The sequence below is a fragment of the Pogona vitticeps genome, chromosome 1 (assembly GCF_051106095.1).
Source record: "Pogona vitticeps strain Pit_001003342236 chromosome 1, PviZW2.1, whole genome shotgun sequence".
Lineage (NCBI taxonomy): Eukaryota > Metazoa > Chordata > Lepidosauria > Squamata > Agamidae > Pogona > Pogona vitticeps.
Genome location: NC_135783.1, coordinates 95326528 through 95351128, shown reverse-complemented (window position 1 = coordinate 95351128; position 24601 = coordinate 95326528). Strand labels below are relative to the sequence as shown.

The window sequence follows — 24601 nt, the reverse complement described above, 5'->3', positions numbered from 1 at the left end:
TACTCTCTTGAGGATGATCAGGGAACTGGAAATGAAGCCCTATGAGGAAATACTGAAGAAGCTGAACATGTTTAGCCTTGAGAAAAGGGGATAGAGGGGAGATGTGATAGAACTTTTCAAATACTTGAAAATCAGTCATGCAGAGGAGAGGCATGATCTATTCTTGATCATCCCAGAGTGCAGGACACGTAAGCATAGGCTCCAACTACAGGAAGCCGGATTTGTTTACAATGCCTCTTCCACTTAGCTAGTGGAGAACTGCAAATTCCCTTTCTCCCTTACAGGAAGCTAGTTTCTCACAAAAAATATTTGTGCAGTATTACAACATTTCATCACCTGGAAGCATTGTTGACTCAACAGGAGAACCCCTGGTTTCTTCATGTGAATACAACTGCCTGCACCAGAATTGCAACATGTGCAGCGAAAAGGCCTATGATCTATCTCCGCTTGCCCTGGTGTGTGCTTCTACTGGGTTGGTGACATCACAAAATTAACTACCCATAGCCAAAGGCAGGAGTGCCTTGAAGTAAACTGTTGGCAGAATTTCCAGGAATGCTGTGGATGTTGCTAGATTAGCATTTGCCTCAGCAGATGTTGCAAATCACCTTTGTAGAATAATTTGGTGGACCGAATCCTGTTGCATAAATTTATGCCAGCATAATCCAGATCAAGCACTGGAAACATTTCATTTAAAGTAATTAAAAGCTTCCTATCCCTCTTCTTTTACATTAGAGGTTCCTTTTGCTCTACAGAAGCCTTTAGGAGCCTTGGGACATCATGGGGGTGGGGAAACAGCAGTCTTAATATTAAAAAAATCATTGTTGGATTGCTGCCACCTGAATGGGGACCACTGGTGGGGATCCAGCAGCATTTTTTTTTCTTATTAAAACCTCCTCTCCCCATGTCTCTTGGTTCCAACAGCTTCCCTGGGGCAAAAGGGAGTCCTAGGTAGCCCTGGAATCTAAAAGGAGGAAGCTTTTGAGAAGCTTTCAATTACTTTAAAGGTTTCCAGTGCTTAATCCAGATTACATCACACAAAGTTCCACAAACATGATTTTGTCCATTGTATGTATATCACAACTATGCACAAACAGCCTTTTGAAGTTCTCCATCCCCCCAGAGAAACTGGGGGGGACCATGTTACTGATTTTCTCTCAGAGAAGTCCTTCAATAGAGTTGGGTCTCTCCATTAATAGTGATTGTACCAGTTTTGTTCTTTATTTCCCAAAGGATTGTATTTTATTTTATTTGTATGGTCATTGCAGGTGTCAAGAGTATCTGTGTTGGCAATTGTTCCTCCTTGTCAGGGACTGGACTTGATGATCCCTTCCAGCTCTGCAGTTCTCAGATCTCGGGACTTTCTGAAGGCTTTCCAAATATTATATTTTTGAGATGTCATTGTACATAATGAGTTTCAAAACTTTTTGGAATCATGTAGCTTTTTTGATTTTTGAGACACCCTCTGTGAGGGTATGCTGCATTCAGGGAGTCCCTCTCTAATCCCTCTGCCACACTAACCTGTTGATCCTAGAGTAGGTCAGCCCAGGAAAGTCAATTGTGGTGATGTCTAGAGAACCTGCCTGACACTCTAATCTAACCTGACTGAGCAATGCTTTCAGGGAGTTCCAAAAAATCCAAAAGATAAGCACTTAAGACCTTCACATCAACCCTACAAGGTAAAACTGCCACCACACCCACAAAAATACCAAAGCTACCGGTAGCTGATCAAGACCTGGTTTTAAGTACCACAAACCCTCTTAGCCAAGAACCTAGAAAATTGGATTTTATTTATTTTATTTATACCCCGCCTATCTGGACTACTCGTCCACTTTAGGCAGCTTCCAATGTAAGATAAAACAATAAAACATTTTGCTGGAATAGCCGTTCCAGCACCCTGGCTTGCTCTTGGGGCCCAGGGCCAATGAAAGGACAAATAAAAAAAGTTTAATATTCGTCACGGCTTCTGGAATTGACGAATACAATGTGAAGAATATGACACAAATCAAACATTGGATGGAGAATTTTTTAAATATTTTATTAAAGATAGTGAAAAACACAAAAAAGGAAAACATTTCACAAAAAGGTTTCAACAAGAACATGGAGCAAACAGATAATTTGAGGCTAAGGCTGAAGCCGTAAAGAGCAACACACCATAAAATAAGAAACCAGCTAATCTACGTAATGCTCACACATTAGCATAGCATCACCATGTTCATGGAGCATGTGCAGAGTATGTGTCTCTCAGTACAGCATAAACAGTACAGCATTTGAGCATATCTCCTAAGGTAGGCTAAGCCAACTAACATCTAAACCCCTTTTTATACATTAGAGTTCACATTCTGGACCCTTCCAGATCATCTGCCAATCTGGCTTCAAGTTCTCTCAAATGTTTACAAAGACAAAAGCACTTTCTGCCCCCTGCCATTATACATCTGAAATCATTTTCCAAATAGAACACTAACAAGGAACAAGCCGACTTGGCCTTGAAGGCTTCCCTCGAAAAAGATAAACTGCAGGTGTTACTCCCTTCTCCTTATTGGCAGAGGCTGCGCCCCCTTCTCCTAGCCAGCCATTTCTAGGCCTTGACCGAAAAGCCTGAATTTTCCAGAAGGGCCCTATATCCCATGTTCTCCAGTCTTTTAACAAACAAAAATCCAAGAACATAGAAGATTTTTTAAAATTAAATAAAACCACGAGTAATTTTTCTTACCACAACATTCAATAGAAATGTAATTTATCTTAAGGAATTGTAGAAACAAAATTAATTTGGAAAAATGGTTTAAGTTGATAACAAAAAATAAATAAATTCCATTTTGAATGTCTTAACCTCATGTCTCCCCACACACACCCTGGAATTTTTTTCCTCATCCACCCAGTTTGAGAACCACAGCCATTAATATATTTTCTATCTTCAGCTCCTTCCCTGTAAGCTGTGGTGATGGCTATGAGGGAAACTAATGTTGTGTTGACCTGCAAGAAAAAGATAAAGCTAGTGCCATGTCATAATCTGCCCTCTAGTTTCTCAGATGTTTTATGTTCTCAGGGAAAATGCTGCCTTTTTTCCCCTGCCTCTTTCTCAGGTTCCTTTAAAATTTATTTTGATTAACTTTTTGAGCTTATTTTAACAATACAAGAAGGCTGAGGATGCTCCTCTTGTTTTTCTTCCTGTTACATGCCTCTTCGTCACTCTGCAGCTTCCCTGGCTTCCCACACTTCCTGGTCTGAGAGAGCCCCACAGAAAAATGTACGGAGCTCTGGGTTGTGGGAGTACTATATAAATGGCTATTCGATAAAAATCAAGACATGCACTCATATGCCTCAGTCCCCTTGAAAATAAGTTAGATACATGAATTCTAAACTTTAATTCATGAGAATTTCCCCCACATTTTTGATATTTTCTTATTCCAAAGGGACATTTATTTTCTAATAGATTGAATTAGAATTATCACAATCCTCATGGAAGAAAATTTTGGCTCAGTACTAATAAATATGAAAGAATAGCAAATAATGTACCACCATCACCATACAAAAGCATCTTCCCAGACACTTCTCTTCCTTGCTTTTTTTTTTTAATCAGAGCAGCTCATTAAAAGGAGTATTACATTCCAAATCTCTTTCAGCCAGTCAATCCAAGATTTACTATTAGACAATCTCTAGACTAGCGGGAAGGGGAAAGAGGAATCTAACTGCCTAATCTGCAAAGTGTACCATTTCCATTAATCTTAAAATCGTCTCCTGTGCCATTTGGCTAAAATGCAAAGCTGAGCTGAAATCCACAATGTCTACACTCACTTTTCCCCCCCTTTGGTGAGATACAATGAGCACCTTCTCTTCTCCCTTGGAAATGGCTGTGTAGAAAGCTCTGCCAATTGTGGAACCCACCCACCCTGCTTGTAGGGTGACCCCACCAATCTGCTAAACTAATTCAAAGTCTTCTCTCTCATCAGACGTAGAATTTTAATAAAGTGCACTGAAATTTATTCCTTTTCCCAGGGCAGCAACTGTTCAGCTTCCTTGATTGTGCTCAGAGAATATCAGTATTCATTGCCACGGTATAAAGTGAGACTTATCATGATACAAGGACGTTGGCTGAATTGTTAAAATATGTTTGCTAATGTGTGTGATTTCCTATTTTTGCAGCATTTTTCCCACAGTGTGCCACAGTGAACTTTCTTCGACTCGGAGTGAAAAAGGAGGCAGGCAGTTGCTTACCACTGTTCCTCCTGTTTTTAGCCTGCGGACGATGATGCTTGCATGGATACCATTTCCTCCTCTGGCTACAACATTACAAGCCCTGAGCAAGAGGGATGTACAAAAAAATACAACTTTGCTACTTGCATGTCTTCTGCTGTGCAGACACCACCTCTTCTGAGAATCCCAAAAGCAAAAATTACCTTCGTTACTTTTTAAAAACATCAGAATGCTATAAGCTGCTAGCCTCCGATACAAATCACACTCAAGTGGTGAGGTCCCCTAACTCCATAACAATACAATTAAATTAGATTTATAGTTACACCATGTTACCCCTCATTCCATTACCATTAGACATGGGGACAAATTTAAAAATGAATCGAGATGTTTGTCAGAAATCGCTGATTCATGTCATATTCTTCGCATTGTATTCGTCAATTCCAGAAGCCCTGATGAATATGAAGTGATGAATATTAACCTTTTTTTATTTGTCCTTTCATTGGCCCTGGGCCCCAGGAGCAAGCTAGGGTGCCGGAATGGCTATTCCAGCAACTCAGGTTTGCTCACTGTCCTTATGGGCTCCAATAACAGCTGTTCGGCGGACCCACACTCTCTGCCCCCACAGCCCCCCTCCCCTCTTCCCACTGCCCCCCATCACCTCCCTAGCTTCTCTTGTTCCTGTCACTGCTGCCCTTCACCACCAGCAGAAAGGAAACTGCCATTCTGATGGACTAGCTTGGCCTCTCCCTCTGAGGGTGCCGATCAGCTGATTGGCATCCAGGGAAGCAGAGAGAGCCTGTGGGCATGGCTGTGCCCAGCTAGACTGCTCCCTCTGCCTATGGGCCTGGCCCATGGGCAGAGAGAACAGACTAGCAGGCTGGAATAGTGTGCACAGGCTAGTCTGGTCTCTCTATTTCTGTGGGCACTGCAGAGGCAGAGAGGCCAGGCTCCCCTGCTGGAACTGTGGCTTCGGTTCCAGTGCTGCCCACCGTTGCCACCAGTGCCAGCAGACCAAGGTGAAGACGTAAAGGTGGGCAATGGGGAGGGTTGGGGGAAGGGGGCTCAGTCTTATTTTTAGACAGCAACAGGCTGATCCAACGACTCAATTTGTGGTTTTGTTGGAAAAGAACTGCACTCTGATTTATTAGAGGAAGGATAAGACTAAACTATAATTACTATATAGAAAAAAGGAGATTGAGTATATTCCCCATGGAGTGGCATCTGTTAATGCATCATATGTTAGGGATGTGCTGATACTACCTTCCTGTTTTTGCAAGCATGATCTCTTAACTCTGAAAAAAATGGAGGGTGGGAATGTACATAAAGTCTGCAACATAAAGGCTGCCTTAGTGGCTAAGAGTTCACCATGCACTGAATGTTGAACTGAAAATCCCATGGATCTGGCCACAAAACAAAATAGCATGTAAACTGAGGGAGTCAAGCAAAGAATATCTGCAGATGTGGACTGCTTCCCTGGAACTGTTTAGCGACTGACCTAGGTGGAAAGGGAACAATGAGAGGCCAATGTTACCAACAGGCTATCAAAATGGGTGGCGGATGATTGGAGGGCCTGGGAGCTCACAGACAGACATGCTTTTGCCATAGTTGAAAAAGAACACCCTGAATCTGCATGATGGAGCCATGCTTCCTGCCTTCTCCCCCCCCCCCACGACACCACAGAATCCAGCTAAGGATAAAGTCAAAAGGTAGGAAAGCAACTAACTGAACTTCAAGGCTCTCAAAACCTAGCTGTTTTTTCACAGGAAAACTGAAAATGTTGCCTGAAATTAAAATAGTTTTGAAAGCACCACATTGTGGACAGTATTTAAAAAACAAAGCAAACGCAAAATAGTGAACCATCCTGCCTTGTTTACATTCCACTGACAAACAACTAAAACTTCACTTTTTTGCATCCAAAAATGTGATGTTTCCAAATGGTCGTTCTCATCAAAGGAACACAGCAACTCTTTTATTTTCTTTTAAAGAACGGGGAATTTCACACTTGGTTCAGGTGTAGGATATTCAAGTTCAAATTTGCTGCTTTTGCCTCAGACACCATGTCCTTAAAACTTACCATGAATCACAACGATAATAAAAGAATTCCTATAAATATAAAAATGGATGTCTGGGTGAAAGGGAGCTATTTGTTTCTGTTAAGATGGAACCCAGATCCTTTGCTCGAGTGATTAGTGTGACAGAGCGGTATGGATGGATCAGAAGAGCCTTGACTTCGAGGAGTTCGTGCTTCTCTGGCATTTTGTTTCCTTCCTCACCAAAGTGATCCTGGACTTTGAAGAGAAACCCATGCAGAGCAACCCCAAGTCCCACACATGTCCTCTTTGAGCAAGGCTCTGATTAGTGGCTGTTCTAATATTGCCCTCTAGTGGCGAAATTAAAAATAAAGATCCACAAAACAAATAGCACGGAAGAGGAACTTGATTATGTTTTGTATTGATGTCAGCCTTGAAAATGATCACAGTTTGCTCACACATGAAAACTATAAAGAAATTTCTAGTCCAATTCACTGCATATGCAATAACATGATGTGAAAACATTATGAAGTGACATAATTCATTTTTACTACATTGGTATTCTTTTCCTTCCAGTGTCTCTAAGTACAAGTACTGTAATGTATATTTCTGTATTTCATTGTGTATTGAGCTCATAAAGCTGAAATGTTACAAAGTACCATAACTTGTAAAGCTAAGTGCAGATATCTTCAGAAAGAATTTACTTCAAGTGGTGCAATACCTTTTTTTCTGTAAACAATTAGATTTTTAGTAGCACAAACATGGCATTACAGAATTAACTGAATAACATGTTACTGGTTCCTGCCCAGAGAAAGATTTTACATTTTGGGTCACAGGGGTACACAACTTCTAGAATCCATTTAATAAATGCTGCCTATGGTATTCTGGTACAGTGGTGCCTCGCAAGACGAGCACCCCGTTTAACGACGAAATCGCATTACGACTTTTTGCGATCGCAAAAGTGATAGCTTTACGATGGTTTCAATGGGGGAATTTTGCTTTGTGATGATCGGTTCTCTGCTTGGGAACCAATTCTCGCAAAGCGACGATTTTCGGCCAGCTGATCGGCAGTTTCAAAATGGCCGCTGGGTAAAAAAAATGGCTCCCCGCTCTTTTCTGGGATGGATTCCTCACTGCACGGGCAACGAAAATGGCCGCACTATGGAGGATCTTCACTGGACGGTGAGTTTCAAGCCCATTGGAATGCATTAATTGCGTTTTAATGCATTTCTATTGGCTTTTTTATTTCGCATTACGTTTTCGTTCTACAGCGATTTCGCTGGAACAAATTAACGTCGTAATGCGAGGCACCACTGTATTTGTAGTCCATACACTTGCCAGCTCTTTCAAAAAAAGAGCATTTTTCTACTATAGTTGCCCTTTCCCTTACCTTATTAAGTGTTACAGTCACATGTGTTTCTTCCTTATGCCATCTGTCTGAATGATATTTAAAAGGTTTTGCAGCATGATGATACAAAAGAAGTCTTGTTCCTTTTGTCATTTCACATATTTTTATACACACACACACACACACACACACACACACACAGTCCTTATTCAGCTAATGATACAGAGGCCCTTAGGGAGGTAGCTGAAAGCTTTTTCCTCCAGGGGGGAAATACCGTAAGGAACTGCAGACAACTTTCAATCTAGTTGATGGCAAAATCTGACAAAAGTTGAATTTTTACACCAGCAGGTACATAGTTTTCTGGCCTCCTGCTGTATAGACTACAGGATTCAAAATGAGTCAGATACAATTCCTTTGACATTTATATACAGAGAATAATTAAATTCTGGATGAATACACTGAAGTCCTGTGAGCTCTTGAAGAATGATTAGTGTCACATAGCACAAAGATAATTATTTTGGGAAAGAATCAGTAAAAATTCAAAAAAAAAAAGAACTCTTATCGAGAAATAGGTATCAACCAAAAGATGTCTGTAGTAATAAAATACTATTATTTGTTATCATTCATCTGCTGCTTCTGTACTGTATCCCACTTTTCCTCCAAAGAACTCTAGGTGGCTTTAGGAATCTCCCCCTAAATCCTCACAATAACCTTGCAAGGTGGGTGCAGTCTTAGTCCAATACTCTACCCACTACATCACTCTGGCTATGGCAGAGTCTGCCAACCCTTGCAAAATAAGTAGCAAGAAAAAAAAGCAGGTGCTTGCACTGTTCAAGACTCCTGGTTCCTTGCTATTTCACACTACTATCTGAGAATAAAAAAACAATCCTCCATTTCCTTAGTTCCATCAATATAATTCATACAATCCATTCTTAGCTAGCTGCACTGCCTAAAGCAGAATTAAGGTATGGGGGTGTTCTTCACAGCAATTAGAGAAGATGGTTCATTATAAATCTTAAGGAATAAAATATTTCTTTAAAATGCCCTGTGGTACGTGCATGAAAGCAAGGAAATGCAAATGCAAATATGTGAAAGCAGTTGCTTTCACTTGAACGTAGTTTTCACCTGCTAATCGGATTTGCTTTGTTGGGTATTTTTGCTCTTTCTGTAGGCTACTTTTCTTAAGAGTCCCCTCTTAGGTGGAGGAAATCCCTTTAAAAAACTAAAAAGACTACAGTCTAACTTCCTTGGATTCTTCTCTCTTTCCCAATTAGAGCAGAAATTTATGCCCATCAAGACTAATTTTAAGTCCACAAATTGGTAGACAGATTGTTATACAGTACAGTCGTGCCCTGATTGACGATTACTCTGTTTAACGATGAATCCGCTTCACGATGATGTTTTTGTGATCGCAAAAGTGATTGCAAAACAATGTTTTAATGGGGTTTTTTTTCCGCTTAGCGGTGATCGGTTCCCTGCTTCGGGAACCGATTTTTCGCTAAACAATGTTTTTTCTACAGCTGATCGGCGCTTTTCAAAATGGCCACCAGCTCTCCAAATGGCCCCCCGCTGTTTTTAGGAGCCATTTTTCACAAGACAGGCACCGGAAAATGGCCACCCTATGGAAGATCTTCGCTTTACGATGAGGTATTTCGCCCATTAGAACGTATTAGCCGGTTTCTAATGCATTCTAATGGGCTTTTTAATTTCGCTTGATGAGGATTTCACTTAACAGCGATTTCAACAGCACAGATTATCCTTGTCAAGTGAGGCACCACTGTAATTATAAATCAACCGAATGAAAGTAGAGAAAGTGTGCTTTTACCATACAGGTTACAGCTTGGCCTTACATGAGGGTGTTTCCAGGGCGGCAATGCATTCCTTTAGTAGCTGGGTTGCCTCCTTGGCTGTTCCCCAATGCACTGAAAATCCGCCACCCCCATGGCCATAATTATGAACCACCTGGAGCTTCTTACTCCCTCGGAACAATGTCTCTTTCTGCACCCTCACAGCAGGCCTCGACGGCCGCAGGCCCACCCGCACCTTAATATCCCGAGCTGCCTTAAGTGATGGTTCAAGAGCACAACATTGGCCAAATATATTTTTGCTGGTACTGGGATCTGAGGACAAGTCCCAGTTATCTTTTTGTTTTGTGCCTCCTAATGTTACAGTGTGTACTCCAGGATAGATGTACGCTGGCCCATCCCCTTCGCGAATGAAGTGTTTGACCCAAGGGGCGTGAACCTTGAGGACCTGACCTCTGGTGGGGTATATCTCTAGGTCGCCTGTGAGCTTCCTGGAACCAATGCCGGAGCAGTTCACAAGGACGTCATAGTCACCATGCAGTTCCCACAGGTCTTCTATTTTTCTAGCATGCACCTGGCCTCCATTTTCTTTCAGCCTATAGAAAAAATACCAAAGGTGAAAACTGTAACAGTTACCTCCCCGTGCAAATCCTTTGCTTAATTTGAAGTCGTTTTGTATCCAGGACATCAGAGAATGTAAAATGTGCTTATTGTGTGTGCAGCCTCATGGAAAGCTAGAAAGCGAACAGAAACAAAGCCTGAGGCACCATCCAGACAACATCATCATGGCATCAAAATTTGCATTGTGCATTTTTAAAAAAAATTTAAACAACAATGTCCCTGCAATCCAAAGCAGCTGGAAAGGGAAGGAAAATGAGTGAGCACATGGGAAATGTCCAGCTAATCATGGGTCTTCTATTCCCACCGAGATCTATTCTGACCTCCATTATAGTCTGCTGCTTTTTATGGGGTCCACAAAAGTGCCCAACAAGGATCTTAATGATCATGGAATTAGTTGAACGGTCCCATGGGAACATCAAATTTCAGTTTCTTGAAAAACAGTCACCCAGTACTGGATAGACATTTTGAACCTAGTTTCAAGCTATAATGTGGGAGTCAAATGTCCAAAGGAAGAGAAAGGTTAAAGAGAAAAAGAAAACCAAACGCACAGTGCACTTACAAGCTCTCAGGCATTTCCTGTGAAATATCTTCTATGTCAGCAGATCGCACTGGAAAAATAAGGAGCGCTCAAAATACGATGCGCCTAAAGTAAGAAGTACTCACCCCTGTTTTAACATGGCACAAAAACAGCAGTACATTTTGATTACCAGCTAACAGTCTGTTAAACCCTTGAACTCTTGTTTACATCTCTCTTGATTCCAAAACGGCGAGAGCTCCCATATATTTAGAGGGAGATTTAATTTTCTCCCACTCACCTTCACACTAAAACTGTGGAAGAATATATACTATATATTCTCTATCTTAAATATTCTAGAAATTGCCTTTTCCTTCCCTCCGTTTACTTTCAATTCCTGAATAAATCCTTTTTTTCTGTTCCTGAATAAACCTCATTATTTGTGTCCAAGTGCAATTTTAAAGATATACAACAGATAAGAAAGAGTGAATACAACTCCCACGTCTTTGCAGGCTGCACAGACCCAGAAGACAAAGCCAGAGTTTTCACAAAAGGAGACCTTTTCACTCACCAAATAAAATGTAGGTACTAACTGAGGCAAATAGGCAATGGCATCGTGAAAGGGGCAATCCCAAATACTTCAGAAAGGTTTGGGAATGATTGTCCTTGGGCTAACACCTAACCTAGCAGGACTAAGAAAGAGGTGGCTTGGTTAAGGGTGAAGATGGCAGAGGTTTGCATGACAGCCTGGGGACTGTGTGACTCATTAGTGTGCTACTAGTGAGAAGGGTTGCCTCCCCAGGTATGTTGCATATGGTTCTCCTCGCTACTTATTCTCACAACAACCCTGTGAGGTAAGTCAGACTGAGAGAAGGTGACTGGCCTAAGGTCATCCAGCGCTTCATAGCCTAGTAGGAAGTGGAACCTAGACCTCCTAAGTAGAGATGGGCACAACGTATGTCATGCCACATCATATAACTCGTGAAACACAACAACACAGTTGCCATGCGTTCCCTCCAACCACCACCCCCAGCCAGCTGCCCCACTCACAATACTACATGTACCTCCGGGGTCATCCTCCCAATCTGAGAAGGAGCTCGGGCTGCCCTTCCCCACCTCCTCTGGCAGCCAGCCCCTTCAACAGCCGCACAGGGAGACTCCCCGTCCCACTGCCTCGCCTGACCCATCTGGAAAAAAAAATGAACTTGGTGGCGGATGATTGTAAAAACTACCATCCTGTTTTCAATGTTCCTTTTTAAAGCAACCTAATGGAGAGGGTGGTGGCCAACCAGTTTCAGGCACTCTCCAATGAAACCGATGCCTTCGACCCATTCCAGTCTGGGTTCAGACCATGTCATGGTCGCCATGCATGATGACCTTCTGAGGGAGGCCGGCAGGGGTAAAATGTCCCTGCTGGTCCTCCTTGACTTCTCAGCAGCGTTTGATACCATCGACCATGGTATCCTCCTGGGGAGGCTTTCTGGACTGGGGATTGGTGGCCTGGCTTTGTCCTGGCTCCGGTCCTTCCTGAAGGGCCACCCACAGAGAGTGCAACTTGGGGAGATGGTCTCCACCCCTTGGACTCTTGATTGTGGAGTACCTCAGGTGTCAATCATCTCCTCACTGGTGTTTAATTTCTATATGAGGCTACCGGGGGGAGGTCATGTGGAGATTCGGAGTGGCATATCATCAAGATGCTGATCACACACAGCTCTATCCCTCCTTCTGTCCTTCTGCAGCGAATGCCGTCCTGTCCTTTGAGCATTGCCTGACTGTGGTACTGAAGGGGATGGAGGCAAACAGACAGAGGCTGAACTTGGACATGATGGCGGTCCTTTGGGTGGGTGTTCCAGTTGTCTGTGGATTGGATGCCTCCCTTTCCTTTGGGGGGTGCTACTCTCTCTGTGAAGGATGAGGTGTGGGTTTGGGTGTCCTACTGGGCTTGATGCTGTCTCCGGACACTCAAATCCACATCTGTGGTCTGGTCTGCCTAGCGGATTGTCCAGCTGTGTCCCTACCTTGACACCAGGTCCCTTACCATGCTGGTCCATGCACTGGTAATCTCAAGATTAGACCACTGTAAAGCTCTCTACATGCGGCTGCTCACAAGGATATCACAGAAACCTCAATGGGTCCAGAACATGGCAGCCAGGTTACTGAATGGAGTGAATAAATATCATCATATCACCCCAATTCTGCCCCCATTACTTCTGGTTACCTGTCCACTTCCATGCCAGCTTCAAGGTGATGGTTCTAATCCATAAACTTCTCAACAGTTTGGGACTGCAGTACGTAGCAGAATGCCTACTTCCAACAGGATCTGCCCATCCTACAAGAACATAGCAAGCAGGCTGGCCAAGGATGCAAACCCTGAAAGAGGCCCAGAGGGGAAAAACTAGAAACAAGGCCTCCTTGGCAGTTGCTCCTCGGCTGTGGAGTGAACTCCCTCCTGCAGTTTATTTAGCCCCTTCGCTAGGTATCTTTAAACAGTCATTAAAAACCTTGTTAATTAGGCAGGCATTCCAAAACGTTATACTTGTGGATCCAGCTGAGCCTAGCTACCCTACATGATCAAGTCCACCATTTAAAACGTTTTAAATGTTCTTAATGCTTTCTTCAAATATATTTTAATGCTTTGACTGCACTGTTCATTTGTATTTTATTATTTTTATTTTCTGTTTTGTTAATTTATATTTTAATGATGTTGTCTGTATATGGTGTAACCCACCCAGGGTGGCCTTCGGCCAGATGGGCAGTATAAAAATGAAATAAATAAACAACTACATATCAGATGGTGGTGATGAAAAACAAAGAAGATGGGCATCATCACCACACTCCACAGCTGAGCACCAAGAAGCATTGGCCATGCTGAATGTGGTTTCTGGCCATCATAGCCCAACAAGAACTTTTCCAAGTTGTGAGAAGGGGAGAGTTAATTTTAATATGGATCGAAGATTTTGGATTAGTTGTCCCTTGTTTTAGTGGCCAATTATATTTCAACTTTTAAAAAAATGCAAAACAGAATTTAAAGAAATCATACCTTTTTTCCATCCAGATCAAATAGGAAGGACAATCGCATCTCAGTGTAGTAAAGGCCTGACCAAATTTGTGTTGTGGAAATTTCTTCAGTTCTTTTTCAGTCATTGAGCGAAACCCTAGAACTACATCAGCCCAAAAGGGCGTCTTCTCATCAGGAATGGTTTTAAAAATTTGCCAGCTAATAAACACAGAAAAGAATAACAGTGTTATTCTGTTGTGCTACCAATTTTTTTCCTCTAGCAGAGAACACTAATTTAAGACATTTATTTAGAATATCAAAACCACACTGGACATCAAAGCTAGAATCTCCCAAAATGCTGGTTATTATATTTTAAGTGTGTTTTCAAATATTCTTTTAGCATTTCTGTATGATCCATTTTCTAATATTATCATATGTGTAATTGTTTTAAGCTGTATACAGTACTTATATTTTAATTATTGTAAGTTGCCTTAAGTTCCTTTATGGGAGAGAGGCAACATAGAAATGAAATGAAAAGAAAAAAGTAAATGAATACGTGACAAGGAAAAGAAAGATGTAGGTCCCAGCATATCTTAAATGTCATTTGAAGTGTTACTTCAAAATAGGATTTGTAGGATTAGCACCTATTGGCTTCATCTTTCTCCTTAATATGTTTACAAAAACAATTCCAATATTTTTATCAATGTTTTACCTTTTATTTTTATCAATGTATTATACTGCTGTCCTGGCTTCCTTTTACAAAACTCAAGGGACGCATACAGTGGTCAGGTATACAGGCCACATCCAAACTAGACAAGAACACTGTGGAAAGCCTTCAGCTCTCCCAGCTATGGACTACAAACCCCACAATATTGGCCACATGGGCTGGAAATCTGGGAAGCTGAAGTCCCAAAAATGTAGTGATTGAACATTTCCCACCCTGGTCCAGACCCAGCCCTTGTATAAGTTCTGCAAGGTGCTGGTTATGTGCCTTCAGCTCCTACCCTAGCAAACAGTCTTGCCTGTGGCTCTGCTTGCAATAGAAGTCATGGAATCATCAGAGAATTTCTGCTCACCCAGACAGCCAGTGAATCCCAGCCTCTGAAGCCTCTGGGGAATTGCCAATTAATGACAGGTAGTCAAAGGTCTCCCTGAACCACTGCTTCTGCTGAGGTACTGGTGTCTCTGTACAGAAGGAAGGAAGGAAGGAAGGAAGGAAGGAAGGAAGGAAGGAAGGAAGGAAGGAAGGAAGGAAGGAAGGAAGGAAGGAAGGAAGGAAGGAAACATTTCAAATGGAGGGAAAACAAGATACGAAAATACGGTCTCTATGAAAACACAGTAATCCAAAATAATAATAATAATAATAATAATAATAATAATAATAATAATAATAATAATAATAATAATAATAATAATAATAATAATAATAATAATAATAATAATAATAATAATAATAATAATAATAATAATAATATCCTATATGAATACAGTTGTAAAATTTTAAAATTGTGTGCTTGTAGATATATAGAGATGGGGCAGCAGAATCCTGGATGTAGGACTCTGCTAATTTCCCATTTCCACCACAGATCCATGTTATCCTTGTCCCCACTTCCAAAGAAGGCATTTAGGTTTAGGAGACACAGGGAGCAGGATGGGAAGGCAGAATTTATTTTATTTATTTATTAAATTTATATCCTGCCCATCTAGACCGAAGTCTACTCTGGGTGGCTAACAATAACAGATAAAATAAAAACAATATAATAAAATAGAAAACAACAGTAGTAATATAGTTCTAGATGGGAAAAAATGGTAAAAGCTGCCCCTCCCTTCTCTCCCCTCCCCTCTGTGGAAGTGGGGCTCTGCTCAGCTCTACCAATCAGGCCCCCACCCAAGGATTCCATATGCCCATGATCAGCTGAACGTGTAGATCAAGTCATTTGCTCACAAATCAGCTCCACAAAATGATGGCTGCTTCTTCCAATAAAGCACTGTCTACCTAAAACCCGTGGCGCAGTGGTTAAAACACTGTACTGCAGCTAAAACTGTGCTCACGACCTGGGGTTCAAATCCCAGGTAGCCGGCTCGAGGTTGACTCAGCCTTCCATCCTTCCGAGGTCGGTAAAATGAGTACCCAGCTTGCTAGGGGGGCAATGTGTAGCCTGTATAATTAAATTGTAAACCGCCCGGAGAGTGCTTGTAGCGCTATGGGGCGGTATATAAATCCAATAAATAAATAAATAAATAAATAAATAAATAAATAAATAAATAAATAAATAAATAAATAAATAAATAAAAAGGTTGCTGAAGGGAATAGTCTGTATTATGTGTTATTAATTAATCACCAAATACACAACACACTTATTTTTCCCTGGAGGCAGATGCTACTAATATGATCTACTATAAACAGGGTATTTCTCCAAGCAGCAGTAGATGCCTCACAGTAAGCACTGAGTGCCAGGCTCTCTGGACAGGGTTGTTAGTTGGGGTGGGGAGCTTCTGCCCCCCCCCCCCAAGATGATGTTGGGCTACAATCCCTTCCGACTGACTACGCTGGATAAAGCTGGTGGTTTGTTGGCACAAAAGTGGCACAGAAGTGCAAGGCTTCTGCAAACCCAAGCAATCACCTCTCATTTCCAAAGGTTGAAAGAATGATTTTTAAAGGTTTATTATATGCTTCTATAGATTCAGTGCACACCTAGAGAAAATCTCCTAACAAAGATTCCTGAAATATTTGTCCCATATCACACATCAACACAGCAGAGCTTCTAGAGTACTCTGACATGGTTTGAACACTGAGTTGACAGAAAGCAAAAAAACATATGGAACAAGAGAATGATGTATATCAGTAGTCCTATACATCTTGGAATAAAAATAATTCCATCTGTGTAAGACCTATTGAAAGCATATGACATATAATCAATGTAGCTGAGTGTAAGGTTCACAAGTATGGTGAGGAAATCATACGCATATAAGAATATTGTACCTACTGTATCTTGCAACACATACAGTTATTAAGTAATAAATAATATTTGTGAATGTACAAAATATAAAATCATGCAAGCATATCTACTGTATAACGGGTGGGGGTGGGGGTGGGGGTGAGTGAGTGACTGACTGTGTGTGTTGTGTTTTCAATGCCCATGTGTTAGGAGAATGTCATTTGTGAAGTGGCCTGCAGCCAGCCTTGCTGAGATTTAATCTTGAGACCTGTTCTCAGTGGAATGTTCCAAGGAATAAGAGACAGCTGCTCCAAGGAGCTTGCAACAATAGAAGCTCCAGCTCCAGCAAAAGCCTGGTAGAAGCCAAAGGAGCCGCATTGCTCTCACTTGCCCTGCCTGCCCTCTTCTTACCAGAGCTCCCAAAAGTTCCTGCTAAAAATTAATTATCTACCTCTGAGTTACTAGATTGAACCTTTGAATAATTAGGAAAAGGATGAAGGAATCTGGAGTCAAAAACATTGAGTACCTCCATGTTTCATGAATCAAGATCAACCACAATGAGGCTGCACTGGTGTGCACTAAGTGACTTACCATATCTGCCACATAAAGCCACCCAGTAACTCCTAGAAACGAAAACTAAGCTTGGAGATAACACTTTTTTTTAAAAAAAATTGTTATTCAAAGTGTAGAGTTTTCAGATCTCACACCTTGACATTCTTCACTTTGTAACAAGACCTCTCCCTCACCTGGGTAAACATGTGGGATAAGTATCCCAGCAGCCACATCGCTTGTTGTGTGAGGAGTAAACTTGTCAGCAATGACAGCCACACTGCAGTCTGGGAGGGAGTCTGAAATGGAGACGGCCGTGGAGAGGCCCACCAGCCCAGCACCTATAACGGCAACCTTTGCCTGGGTCATGATGTTCTACAAAGAGAAAGCAGTCAAAGGGTAGATTATAAGAAACTACACATTAAGGAGGCTTTACACCAAGGATGGGAATCATGGCACTCTCAGTCCCCCACTATCTCAAGACCCCAATTCCCCCAACTTTTCTTTCTGGCCAATTTTTTTCCAAAAAAAACTGAAAATGTTTTCAAGAACTGCCATTTTCCTCTAAAATATGGCATGCCCATCCAGTAGCTTATTTCAACAGAAAACAGGTGTGTGTGTGGGGGGGGTTGAAACTGGAAGTGGCTTTTATTCAAAACAATCATTTCCTGTTTCTTGAGGAAGGCTGGGACATGGAGTAGGAAAAAAAATAGCCCTGGCCCACTGCCTTGATTTTTAATAAAAACACTCTATCTACTTGTTCTTGTAACCTATTTTAAAAAGAAGGGTTTTGGTGGGGGGTTTTTTGTTTGTTTTTTGCAAAAAGAGACATGGAGCCCTAATAGCTCACAAATTATCTTCACCTCACCTGTTGCACTTCAGGTGGATGGGACTACAAGTCACCCTTCAGCACAACCACTGGTCTGGTGGCTGGGCATGATGGGAGTTATAAAAAGACTTCTATATACAGTACTGCCAGATTGGAAAGAGATCATCTTGCTGAGGTCAGGTCACTGGTTCCCAACCTGTAGGTCACGATTAGAGATGGGCATGAACTGCCAATTCAGCCACTTGTCATGGTTTGTTCTTTGGGCACACAGGTGTTCACACACAGGCACCCTGGCTTCCCTCCCTGCCTCCTCCAGTGGGCACCAACTCAGAGGCAGTATCCTGAGCTTCCCTGCCCCACCTCCTCCTGTGACTGGGTGCCCACCAGAGGAGGCAGGGCAGGGAAGCCAGGGTGCCCGTACAACACCGGTGCATCCAAAGAACAAACTATTACAAACCACTGAGCTGGCAGTTCGTGCCCATCTCTAGTCGTGATCCCCAATGAGGTCTCAAAGTGTTTTCTGAGGGGTCACCAAGCTTAAACAAACCAGGGATTCCTATCCATATACCTCTGACGAAGGTAACAGGTTCCCAGTTGCTTCACTTCCTCAGCAAAGGTTAAAGGCTGAGTTGGGTTCCTAGAGAGGAAGGCAGCCAGACGGTGCAAGGTGGGACTGGGTGTGCAATCAAAAAAAAAAAAGTCCCTTCCTGACTCTCTTTTTACTTTCTCCAGACAAAAGGAGGGTTTCAGGGCTTCTCCTCCCCTAAGGGCTACCTCTCCTTTCTGGGATCTGGAGGATTCCCTCCCCAGTTGTTCCTGGGGCTGATCCATCCCAGGCGAGCTGGAGGGGAGCAGAAGGAAAAACTGGGCTGCAGAGTGGGAACAGGCAGAACCCGAACTGCAAGCCCAACCAAGCAGATAGCAAAAGGATCTCCCTCTCCCCTCCCCCCGGAGTCAGGCAGTAGATATTTGGTAGCAGTGTTATCTGCTGTCAAATTGCTGTCACTTTTGGGGGGCCCTATGGATAAATGCTCTCCTACACATACATACAATATCTCTCCTATAGTCAAAAATCCTGCTGCAGTCTTGTAAAATGAAGGTCATGGTTTCTCTTTTTCTGGTATTATTCTCCTTTCTAGGGAAGTTTGTCTTCTCACAATACTGTAGTTTACCCTATTAAAAATGTCTTTTAATGCAAATGTGGTGGAAGCGTTGCCAGTTACTTAGCTATTATAAAAGGGGGTCACAACTCAAAAAGCGGTTGGGGAACACTGAGTTCGATGGATCAGCAAGAGGAAACTGAGCAAGTGTTTTGACTGCACAGGTACTTTTGGATAGAAAGAAAGCTGGGCTGTTTGAGCTGGACTGTTTCAGCACCCAGCCGACGTGGACCTGGGCCGGCCAAAAGAAACTATTTGATGCTTGAACTGAATCGTACTAGAAGTGTGTGTGTTTGTCACAATTGACATTTCCCTATATGGGATTTCATTCAGAGTGGTACCACACAATTATTTGCATCTTTTAAAAGTAACTCCCTTTTTCTGCCTCATGCAGAGTACAGTGGTGCCTCGACTTACTAACGTCCCTAGTTGCAAAAATTTCAAGGTACGAAAAGCTCCGGCCGCAAAATTTTGCTTCTACTTGCGGCCGGAGCTTCGAACTACGAAAGGCAGGGGGAAAGGGTGGGGAATTCAAAGCCGCCCCCGCTGCCCTATGTCTCCTGTCTCCGCTGCCCTCTGCCTCCCGTCCCCTCTAAGAGGCAGCGGGGACAGGAGGCAGAGGGCAGTGGGGCCTGCTTTGGAAGCCCGGCTTAGAACTGCAGAGCTGGAAGGGATCATCAAGTCCATCTCCTGTCAAGGAGGCACAGTAGGGAATTAAACTCTCAGCCTCTGACTTTGAGCTACCCAGCATATTATTATATCAAAAAGGTATTATAAAAACTCATGGCCTTACTGAATTTCTGCTAAAAAAAACTCTGTTATGCAGTAAAAGTACAGAGACCCACAGAGGAGATAGCTTCAAGTATTCCAGAGTCTGCCCCTTTTCATTAATGGGCACTTAAAGTCTCAATGACTCATTCTGAGATATTTGTAGTAGGAAGAATTTTTAAAACCATTTATTTACTTACAGTTGCTTGAAATTACAGACTTGTGTATACTGTTTTCTTTACTGAATATATGCTTAGCAACCAAGCACCAAACAGATCAACAGCAAACAACCAACAACAGATTAAAAACAGGGAAAAAAACACTCAGTAGAGAGGCAAGGCTCTTTTTGAATTCAAAGGCTGGAAGGAACAATTGGTTAGTGCTATGCAGACAGTCACCCCAGCCCAGAAAAGTCCCTCCCAGTCACACAAACTACAGGTAACACGTGAGATTGCAAAGAAAACGCCAACATTTCCCCATAGCAGAATACTTATTTCCCCTCTCCTCTGCCAGAATCTATCTCAAATTCATAAGCTTATTTAAATTTTTTTGTTTACTTTTGCTTTTTGCAGCTGGAAAAGTGTAGCTAGCTATTCTAGCAATGTTCTAACATAGCTTTTTGCTTACACAGCAAAGTGTTTCTCTTACATTTCTAGATAAATACCTAATTACATTCTCTTACATTTCTAGATAAATAAATCGCAATCACATATTTAGCTCAAGAGGCAGGTTTCTGCATGAGCAGATGGCTACTGAAGTTACATGCAGGGGTAGTATTCTGCTTTACAAGGGATGTGATCAATATGCAAATAACAATTATTTGTCATTTGTTATCCTGTACTGTCATCTACTGGACTAACCAGTGCATTGTTCACCATGTTAATATCCAATGTTTCAGGTTAAAACTCAAGCTCAAAAAAGTACATATTTTTAAAAAAGCATCCCTAACAGACCTTCAGGCATGAACTACTGTGGCCAGTAGCTTTTAAATTTCTCACAATACCCGGGAGCAACAATACATTTGGGTCATGATGGGGATTACAATGGTCATCAACTGCCACAGTTGGTGGCCATGGCCCATCAAAACAGAAAACCAACTGCCAGATGAAACGTTCCCAAGGGCCCCTCTGGTCTGGAGCCTGGCTTGTAGTTACCATGTACTTAAATACCAAAGAAAGAAAAGAATATGTAAATATAAACACAACCTTTTCTCTAAAACTAAAATGCAGCCACTGTTTTGTACAAAGCTGTAAAATATCAGCTTTTTAACCAGTAGATACTAGCACTGTGCCCTTGATTTATTAACACCAACCAAAGAATTCAGATTTTTTTTGTATGTTGAGTAATAGATTTCCCCTCAAATTTTGCTCCATATTTGTTTTCCTAACTACATGTTTCCTTGAATGACAGATATTGTTATTATATATTTTTTCCATCTTAAAATTAAGCATACAGACTTGAACATTAAGATAATGTCCCCTTTCCCTCATCTTGTAACGTTTTGCTTTGTGTGTCCCCCTTGAGCTTATCTTGGGGATACTGTAAAATGTGTTTCTGAGTGACCTACAGTACTCTTGACACTAAGGTGAACTGGTTTGTTAACCCTCTCCAGTAAAGCTAAATAACTGGAATGTTGCCCTGAAGGATGCTGTGTGAAACATAACCCCTCCCCACCTCTATAGTAGCCAAGCCCCCACATCTCAAATGCAGATTCCTTCATCCACCCTCCAAGCTGAATATGATAGCCACAATTCATGAGAGATGCTGCCAGCTACTGTTTCAGCCCAGGATCCTAAATCATTCTATTGTGACAGTTTTGCACAGTACCCTGAAATCTTTATTAATACTGGAGTTGTTACATTTTATTTGGGGGGGGGGACTATCTAGTTGATAGAGCCAGGACTCTGAAACATTAGGAAGACAACATCAAAATAATGTTTTGGTCTGGATGAGATTTTAATAAGGTGAAATCAGAGAAAACAAAAGCTCTGGCAGAAGGCTAGTGTGAACATGCAGGAATACTAGGATCAGGAGGTTTGACTTTACAAGAGGTAAGACCTGCATATAAATGACACTATCATCAAAATGTTCAACACCCACTGTCTTTCTTACCAACCATGAGCTCTGTATTTTGACATATTTACCATGTTATATATCCCTCTCTCCTTCTCTTATGTCTGATGAAGTGGACTTGCCCACGTACACTCACATTACAAATATACAAAAGTTAATCTTTAAGGTGCCACCACATTATTGTCTTTTTTTAACTTTTTATTTTAATTTTTTTTACCTACAATGTTTTTTCTTTTAAAAAAACTTTAATCATTTTTGCAGGCTGTTAATTAACAACTTAAATTTTAAACTTTCTATGTGAACTTGAAGTTTTATTTTCAAGTAGGGTGAACACATAGAACTTTGCTCTTGGCAAGCAGAATGCTGTCAATAATCTTTCCAAATGTATTCCTAAGAACAAAGTACTGAAGCATCTGCTCTTTGTCCCTTCCAGGAAGAAAACAAACAGTAGAACACGTTCACGTCTCCCCAGGTTCTCAAAACCATATTATAAAAATTGTACTAAGCCAAGAAAAGCTGTTCAGCTGTTTTGGGTTGTTGTTTTTTAAGTGGCTCCTAGGAAGCCCAGCATGGACATGGTCGTAGCCTAGAGGTTCTCAGAACAGCAGATCCAAAAAAGTAACTTTTCTAAGCTCTGAGTGCTTCTATGTTCATAGCTCCAAGCCAAAAGGTTTTGTTTAAAATGCTATTCCTGAAAATATTAAATGGAAACAAGCCAGCATCACAAATAATCGTTTGAAGCTGGCTTATTTGCACCAATCACAGTTAAGAGTAACTGCCATTCATATCAGATCAAATAATATGGCAAGCTACAGTAAATCAAAAGCAGATACAAAATTTCCCAGTCTCTTCCTCGTGGCTGCTATGGAAATGGAAAAGGAATATGCAGGTTCAGTGAGTGGCACGGCATTATCCTAACACCAGTATACAGTTGAACATTCCATCTAAGCTAACCTGTCCAAGGCAAAGAGCTCTTAACAGTTTCACCATTAAAATGAACTTAGTCAGCGAGCTAATATAATGTTTATAATATAATGTTTATAATGGTGATAAAAGTCAGAATGACATTGAGCCAATCTCTCCCCTTCTCTCAGCCTGGCCTACCTGAGATTTTTTTTTTTAGAAAAACCTGGGGACAAAAAAAGCATGTATGTTGCCCTTTGCTCATTACTATACATAAATGTAACTAACAAATAATTTTAAAAATGGCTGAAATCCTGTTCCATAATTTGTGCCATGTAAGACTGATGACATCGTCAGCCACCTTTTTTTTTTTTTTTTTTTTTTTTTTTTTTTTTTGAAAATAGAAACATTTATCTTGATTCCCCTCAAAAATCCCCAGGCTCCCATGGGATTGATCCCTTTCATCAGGAGGAAACCACTGTTGGGTGCTAGACAGAGGATGGGGGAGTCTTTAATTTCTGAAAATCACTGCTTGTGGACTTCTATCAGAAGTGATTTTTGGAAATTAAATGCCTCACCCCAACCTGCAGCCACCAACAGTGTAGGTTGCAGAACATGATTTCAGCCATTCCTCCCCCTGTTCTTTCTGAAATCTGCACTGGCCTACCACCTAAAAGCAGAGAAGAATATAATGCAGAGAAAAAAAGACGGTAGCACAGAACCTCTGCTTTGGGTCTGAAATAAACCATGAGTGAAAATAAACAGTAAATAAATAAAAATGAGTGAAAAATGAAGTAGGCAAGAAGAACTAGGATGGAGCTTATTTCTCCATCTATTTGTTCTGTCCAACAAATAGCAGACATTTATTTATCAGAACACTTCACATTTATTCAGTGGGATGCACGCACTGGATTCCAGCCCCAGCGACATCCGTTGTCTGGAGCTTTCCTGCACCTACAAGTTTCTTGACTCCCATACCTAGCTGGCATTGAACGGAAAGAGCAAAAGAAAAGATGTCACATCAAACATTTGTAATGCCGATTTTAGCATTACCAGTCACTGCCAAAATGACTAAACTGAAGCTTGTATATTTTGGTACTTCTTATGGCCATAAGCTTTGACATATGTGTCCCACACAACTGAAAAGAAGGGCTCCAGAAAATCTTATGCACCAATAACTGTAGCAAGTCCTGAGGAAACGCACAAGACACGATACCACTTTCACTGAAAACTCCTTTAAAAAAAGCTCCTCCTTTGGACGCCACCGTTTCTCCCCAGGCGCGTTCCTACTGAGTTACAGGAACCCGCTTTCTCAAGACAGTCATTCTCTTTTCTCGCAACCTGTGCCTCATCAAACTAAGAGTTATAAAATATATATATATTTCTGTTTGGTCGGAAACGCCAGCATTTTCAAGAAATACCAAGGACGAGGAAGGCGTCAAGCCTGGAAGAGGATCCCAAAGGAACGCTACGGGTTGGGCGGGGGAGGGGCAGAGTTAAGGCTGTTTTCCAGGAAGGCAACCCACAAGCCTACCCCCGGCGCCCAGGGCCACATAACGAGCGACATTTAGTTGGGGAGGAACCGTTCGTGGCTCATAGGTAATTATCCGTTACTCTGATGAAGAACAGCTACGACAGCAACCGGGGAGCGGGCGGGAGAAAGAGAATACCTGCCTGCGTCCAAAAATCCGAATTATGTATTCCTCCGTCCGGGCACTTTCTTCGCCCTGCCTCCACTGGTGGCAAGAGCTGCAAATTAGACGGAGAAAAAAAAAAACATGGATTCGGTAGGCGGGACAATGAGCGCCATCCAATCATACTCTTCCCCGGTTGAACATTGAAAATGTGATATTTTTCTGAGCGTTTGACTTGT

The 24601-nt window shown here is 41.8% G+C and overlaps 1 protein-coding gene across 3 annotated transcripts; it reads right to left on the bottom strand.

Moving 5' to 3' along the window:
* Positions 1-2009: 2009 nt before the first annotated feature.
* Positions 2010-24559, bottom strand: DDO (D-aspartate oxidase). Of its 3 annotated transcripts, none has more exons than XM_020801329.3 (5): positions 24403-24559; positions 17193-17370; positions 14584-14692; positions 13550-13726; positions 2010-9970 (listed from the first exon to the last, which is right to left on the bottom strand). In XM_020801329.3, exons 1-5 carry the CDS (start codon positions 24544-24546, stop codon positions 9403-9405), a joined length of 1176 nt encoding a protein of 391 aa, XP_020656988.3. In that variant the 5' UTR covers positions 24547-24559; the 3' UTR covers positions 2010-9402. The 3 variants fall into 3 exon arrangements, with proteins under 3 accessions (XP_020656988.3, XP_020656987.3, XP_072853990.2); XM_020801328.3 differs by having other exon boundaries at positions 24399-24506; XM_072997889.2 differs by lacking the exon at positions 17193-17370 and having other exon boundaries at positions 24399-24493.
* Positions 24560-24601: the final 42 nt, after the last annotated feature.